The sequence below is a fragment of the Haliaeetus leucocephalus genome, unplaced genomic scaffold (genome assembly GCF_000737465.1).
Source record: "Haliaeetus leucocephalus isolate CR32 unplaced genomic scaffold, Haliaeetus_leucocephalus-4.0 Scaffold773, whole genome shotgun sequence".
NCBI classification, from domain to species: Eukaryota; Metazoa; Chordata; class Aves; order Accipitriformes; family Accipitridae; genus Haliaeetus; species Haliaeetus leucocephalus.
The window spans coordinates 4,642,660-4,649,192 of record NW_010973209.1 but is presented as its reverse complement, the minus strand read 5'-3'; the positions used below and the strand labels follow the sequence as shown (position 1 = coordinate 4,649,192).

General features: G+C 45.6%; 1 protein-coding gene across 1 annotated transcript in view; it reads left to right on the top strand.

The window, feature by feature from the left end:
- The first annotated feature begins 1,744 nt into the window (after window positions 1-1,744).
- Window positions 1,745-6,533, top strand: part of GRIK4 (glutamate receptor, ionotropic, kainate 4) — a 138,082-nt gene continuing 133,293 nt past the window's right edge. Inside the window, exon 1 of the mRNA XM_010581433.1 lies at window positions 1,745-1,826. Coding sequence (XP_010579735.1) covers window positions 1,745-1,826 — 82 coding nt within the window. The remainder of the gene's footprint in view (window positions 1,827-6,533) is intronic.

Below are 6,533 nucleotides of genomic sequence, written 5' to 3'. Positions count from 1 at the left end.
TGGGCTGTAATACCGGTGTGAGTAAATTTGACGTGATCCTGCTGTTTTGTCAATAACTTGGAAAGTTTTGAAATAACTGCTTCAAAGTGCTCAAATGATACGTTGCTCCATAATCTGTCTCTGCTGCTGCCAACGCTTCTAAGTAACCAATTTGCCGTGCGCTTAACCTTTTAGGGCTTTTCCTCCCCAGGCATTACTCTGTAACTCCCACTAAAAAAAAAAAAAAAAAGAGAAGAATGCCATTGCCCTTCTCGGAGGTGGCTAATGGTTTCCAGGTGGTTTTTGGCAGCTTCAGCTTTTTAAAAATGTGTTGAGCACACAACTTCTGAAATCAGGATGTTCTTCAAATGTCCAATGGACATCTGAGCATGGGGGTCCCTCAATTTTCTTGAACTGAGAGAATTGGGACTCAGAAGGCAGGGCTGCTGGTGGGAGCTTCCCAAGGGAGATGTGATGCAGAAAGAGAACAAGCTACAGGGAGTGAAAATGTGCAGGGGCTCCCTGCTCAGCCCCTGTCTTGCCTTCTTTCCTACGGCCACGTCTCAATATTTCTTCTGCCTCCCTTGCCTGCCCGTAAAAAGGGGATAGCCCCTCTGAAGCGTGCTGAGATGAGAAGGTGGAAGTCTAAATGTAACCTAAAAATAGCTTAATTGAAAAAATTGCAAGTAAAAAGCTATGTCTTTCTTGAACAAAACTCCTGGTGACTTCAAAGGCAGATTAAAGACTTTGCCTGTGTCAGGACTTCAATATTTGGCCCAAGAATTAGACAAATGGAATAGCGTGAGAATGTTTGCCAGAAAATTGGAGAAGGGAGAGATAAGGTAACAGATGAAATACTCAAAGTCAGCATTTAAGGACATTGCTGCCTGTAGAGATAATTTTATCAACCTGAGGGACAACCATTTCTCCTATAAAGTAAAATCTACCCTCTATGTAGCTGTTTAAAATGGCATTTGTTAAAAATTTGTTTAAGTGTGCTGTGGGAATCTGCTGTGGGACAACCAGTGCCAATATCTGTACTAATGAGAGTTTTGTGGATTGTCCACTTACTGCTCTTCATTTTGATGGTGTTTGGACTTTGAAAGTTAGACCTATGTGTGTTGGGAGTGCTGTTACCTTGTAAGAGGAGAAAAAAATGGTCCTGCTCTTGGTCTTGTCCTGAATCCTTTTGCACGTGACAGGCAGGGAAGGAGGTGGTGACTGTCATTGGGGCTGGAGCAGTACAAAGAATTTGTTTCTAGTTTGGTGGCCAAAGTGACTCTCTGTCTCTGACTCCCATCTCTCAAATTATGGTTTGGTATGAAAATGTTTTGTCCTATCCTAAAACCAGAAGTCAGTATTATATTTTAAGTTGCAGGCTGCTCTGAGTGAAAAAAAGGAGGGGGGGGGAGAAACATTAGAGATGTGACTCAATATTGATTTCCACTTGTTTTTGTGGAAACGCTAAAAATGCCAAGATGAAATATTTTGATTTTTCCTTGTGTTTCTTTTCCATTTTTTTGTTAGAAGCTCTTTGCCCAGTTTGACTCCAATTCCTGAATAATTCATAGTCTGTAAATAGCTTCCTCCTCCTCCTCCTTTGGTAAATAGACTCTTTGTCCCAAGTGCTTGGCAGGCTCAAAGCAGTGTCATCCTGCTGAGTTGCTGGTTCGAGAGCCGAGGTGCTCACGGTGCCGTGTGTTCTCTCTCTGCAGAGTTATGTCATGCCCAGACCACCAAAGGGCTCCATGAGGATTTATAGAAGATGCCCCGTGTCTTGGCGCCTCTGGTGCTCCTTCTGCTGTGGCTAATGAAGATCGCTGCCAGCCCCCATTCCCTGAGGATTGGTGAGTACAAAGCCTCCTCTGCCCTGCATTTAAGCATCCTTCCACTCATTGTTTGGGCTACTCTGCGTAGACGTGCTCGGACAGGGGAAACCAAGCCTTGCCTGTGGTGGTTGGGCTCCCTGCGCTGGTGGTGTGCTCCCCGTTCAGGTGGGGCTGAGGCCCTTGCTGAGCTACAGTGTCCCACCTGTATTTTGGAAATGTTCCCTCCTTCATCTTATGAATGAAATGCAGTTTATATTGGGCGTACGTATTTGCATTAATTTTTATGGTGGTAACGTTACCTGATGGGAATCTCTTTCTGTATAAATTTGAAGTGAAAGCCACTCCTCAAAGGGGCACTGAGGAATGAAACTTGCTCCCCCCCACTCCACTTGATGCTCTGCTAAGGTCCACACAAAAGGAAGTAGTTTTTTGTCACAAATTTATCTGTGCCCACAGTGATGAGTAAGGAGTGTTTGAGCCCAAACTGAACCTAGTTAACCGGTGCAACAAGAACATTAATAACTCCAAAGTGCTCCGTTTCTAAGAGTGTCCTATGCATTCGGACTCCTTTGGGCTTTATTAAAAAGTGTTCAGGAAGAGGCACCATCATCTTTGCTTGCTGCCTGTGTGGATTAGGGAAAAGAAATGCATCCAGAAACCTTGTAATGAAACTTGCTTCATAGTATAGACACTTTGCTCTGTTGTTTAGAAAGGAAACTGCTTTACCTGACTCTTCTCTCCGGAGCTACTAGCTGGTTTTATTAACTATTTGTTGCAGATAAGAAGCTAATCTATTCCTGTCCCTGTTTGCAACTTTCACAGGTGACACTTGAAGTAAAATTACTTCTCCCCTCTGCTAGTGGAGCATGGAGCAGCTCAGAAATATAGCAAATGAGGGTCTGTGCTGGCAGGAGTCTGGGAAGGGTGGCTGGGTGTTTTATATCCCCAGCATCTGTGATTCATGGGGAGCACTCATGCTGCATAGTCTCAGCTCCGCAGACTGCATTTCACGTTGATCGGCAGATCCTCCACTTGAGCCAGCAGATGGGAATGGTGATGGACAGTATATTATCAGGATGCTGAAGGTGAAAGATCCTTCATTACACCTTGTGCTCCAGCCACCTCCTCCTTTGGGGAAAGTACTGTGTGTGCTTGGGAATGTGAGGGGAAGGGGAGCTCCCCTGGCAGCGCACATAGCAGCACTGGGCTGCAAACCAGTCTGGGAACTGGCGTGGTCGTCCACCTCCACAGTGCAACCCAGAGTGAAATGGGGAGGTGTTTGCGAGAGACGGGACTGTGCTTTTGTGTTCCTCGCTGAGGACTGGAAATGAAAATCTGTGCTGCACTGCACTGGGGGCAACTATCAGGTGGGATTAGCTGCTGCCTTCCAGGTCTCAGCTTGGTGCATGCTCAGGGGCTCCCTAAATGGAGTTGGTGGCGGCTGCTGTGAGGCCAAGTCAGTGCTAACCCCTGAGGGCAGGCAAGAAGAAGCCGGGGTGTCTGTGTGTTCAGGGGACACATGAGCAACTGCAGTGTTTGTAGAAAATCTGCCTCCTTCCATCTGTTCAAATACTAGTTTTGTCTTCTGTGCTTGGCATCTGCTGCTGGGTGAAGGAGATCTTGACACGTCGAAGGCGTATCCATAATAGAAATTACTCACACACTTGAACACAGGCATGATTCACATGTCGCCTGGTCCCACCATCTCATACAGGTACACAACTGTATGCCTCTGTGCTTAGAAGAGATGCACAGTGGTGAATAGCTGAGCGCATGCTGCTTAAACATAAGCATCTTGTCGTTAGCATCGTGGACCTGGTTGATTCCCACACGTGAGCCTAAGGCAAGAATTTGCTGAGGGAGGGGAAGCTCAGGTTGGTATGTTAGTACATATCTACTGCTTTTGCTTTGCTCATGGCCTCAGAGCTAACTTCTCTGAAAATGGTGTCTGAAGCAGATGGGCAAAGAGCTGAGGGGGGGGGTTGGGGTTTTGGTTTTGTTTCTTCAAGACAGAGTTTTATTTTAACAATATATCCAGCAAAAAAAGTTAATAAAAATAAAGTACAAAATAAAAGGAGCAAAAAAATATTACTACCAGCCCTGAAATCATTCCCAAATGCATGCTTTTGGCAAGGCAGGGAGGTATGTTATCTAGCAACATAAATCAATGCACTGCATAGAAAAGGAAAACAGACCAGCATGAACATTTAAATATTCAAAGAAAATGCAAGCTAACATTTAAAATAATTCTGAAAGCCATCTGGTAATGGACTGCTCAAATGTACACTTATGTGATTAGTAATGTGAGGTGAACATAGGCAATGTTGCGTCTGGGTTCTTCACCAAGTTGCTAGAAGAGGTTATTGCCTGCTGCGCTTGGCTTCCAGGGTAGAAGGAAGCGTGGTGGTGCTGAGTCAGGGGCACTTGGCTTGGCTTTTAAACTAAGCACTGAGCTTTCCTGCTGCTGCTTTCTTGGGTTTTGCGTGGATCTTGGCGCTGATATTTCTCAGTGGAGTTTCTAGGCAGCAGATTGCTTAATCTTTGAGCACACAGTGACAGGAAGTTCTCCTAGCCTGGATGGGACCAGCAACGAGTGTTGCATTCCAGAGAGCTTTAGAGGCATCATCTATGCAAAAAAGTGAGCAGAATATAGGCTACAGGGTGACCTTCCCTGTGTCTTTGGCATGCATAGGAACAATCTGTAGTCTATCGTGTGCTCTATTTCTCTCCTTGATAGGCAGGAAAAAAACATTGGTGCAAACAAACCTTTTTTTCAGCCTTTTTCTTCAGCCTTAAACTCTGTGTATTTCTTTCTGATCCCATCCTGGAGAAAGTCTCCTAGTTCACGTTGTTTTGGAGACCTTTGGGGGGGAAAAACACCGATCCACATGCTTTATCCAAATAGTGTCTTTCTTCTGAGTGCCTTTTGTTTATCAGTCAGCTTGCCTGTTCTGTCCTGGTGAGGTATTATCTCCCTAGATGCTCAAAAGATGATTGTGATCAGGGGATGAAGAAGCAGGCAGGAATGGGCATGTTCTCGGAAGTTTTCAAGAGCTCCAGGAGGTGTGTAAGGAATTGCCTCGAGACATCCTGTAGCCCTTGAAAAAGCCAATATATGTCCTAATAATATATGTCCTGGGAGCAAAACCCAACAGTTGGTGCTTGCCCAACATGTGCTCTGTTGCATCCATCCGCACCAAAAGCACAAAAGACATCAGCTTCCTCCTGCCTGCCCCAGTGGCGGGCAAGGAAGATGGCTGGTGCAGTGTGCTGTGGGCCAGCATCTCCCCTAGCTCTGGTTTCCTGTGGTATATACATATACCTGGCTGTAGAAGTAATTCTGGTTTTGTTTTTCGTTTGTTCACTCATGCTCAGTAAAGTGTCAGGAAATTTACTTGAGTTATTTACTCAGTTATTTACTTGGTCTTATAGAGTAGACTGTCAGAGCCCTAAATTGGTATTCTCTTGCTAGATTCATTGGGTGTACTAACAGCTTATTTAAAATTCATATACAAGCCAAAGTTGTAGTTTATACGTGGCATTGCCCTAACTAGCAGTAGGCTCAGTAGCACTGACATACGATCTACTGACAAACTCCTTGCAAGGCCTCCTTCAGCCCTGCAGCTCTTTAAAGTGCTCTTTTCTGTAATTGCCTTTGTCTGTCCAAATCCCTTCCCTCCCTCTACCTCTCAACTTTGCAAAGTTTATACAAAAGGCAAGATGCAGTTCTAGCATTTAGAGTATTTTGTTTGGTGAAATCTAGTGTTCTTCTACCCCATACCCAGTGAAAATGCATCCACCGCTTGCTCAGCTGATAATTGAAGCAATCATCTGCACTGCTGTCCCAGTGCTCGTGGTAGGGTTTCATCCAGCAGAGAAGCAATGTGTGCTCAAGGTCTCCACAAATCCAAACTGACAGTGGGGTGTCACTAGAGGTGCCAGCCTGGGACATTTGTCCTTGTTTCTAGGCACGTTTCCAAAAATCTGAAATACCTAACGGGCTGTGAATCTCCTACATCTGCTGTGATTGTGGAACTATAATGTCAAGGAAATGTTCTTGGGATCCCCCGGAGCATGCGGAGTCGTGGGAAAGCACTGGCATTTAGCTGTGCATGCTGAAGTAGGTGGGAAGAGGCAAACTGGAGACATGCATCCAGCTTTTTCTGCATCACTGCAATTGCATAGTGCCCCTCCATTTCCTACCTATCACCTTGTCACAGACCTGTGTGGCAGAGCACCATTTGTATGGCCTTGCAGCCCTGCGTAATTACCCTCCCAAGGTCCTTATGATACTAAGCTGCTTGTTTAGTGAGCTAAAGGCCCCACAGCTGCACGGTGTGCTTCTGCCCCGTCCAATGCAGTTAGTACATTGGTGTGTCTGAGCTGGAGGGCTGAAGCAAGGAAGAAGAACTGAGCATTAAAAATGTGTGGCAATGAACACAATTGTGGACCATTTAGTTCAGCTTCCCCAGCTCCCAGGGGATATATGTAATTCTCCTAAAGGCACTGCAGAGAAGATCCCACAAGGCAGCATGTTATTTAACATTAACATTTTTAAGGGTGATAGTGCCATTGATGATGAAGGTGCAGTCAGTCCCCCGGATGCTGTAAAAGAAAAATGTCAATGTCCGCCCCAGTGGGCAGGTACAAATGCTTCCTCCCAGGGGTGCGGTCCGAGGTGGAGAGAAACACGACTGTGCCCTTTATGGCAGGCAGGGAGAGCTG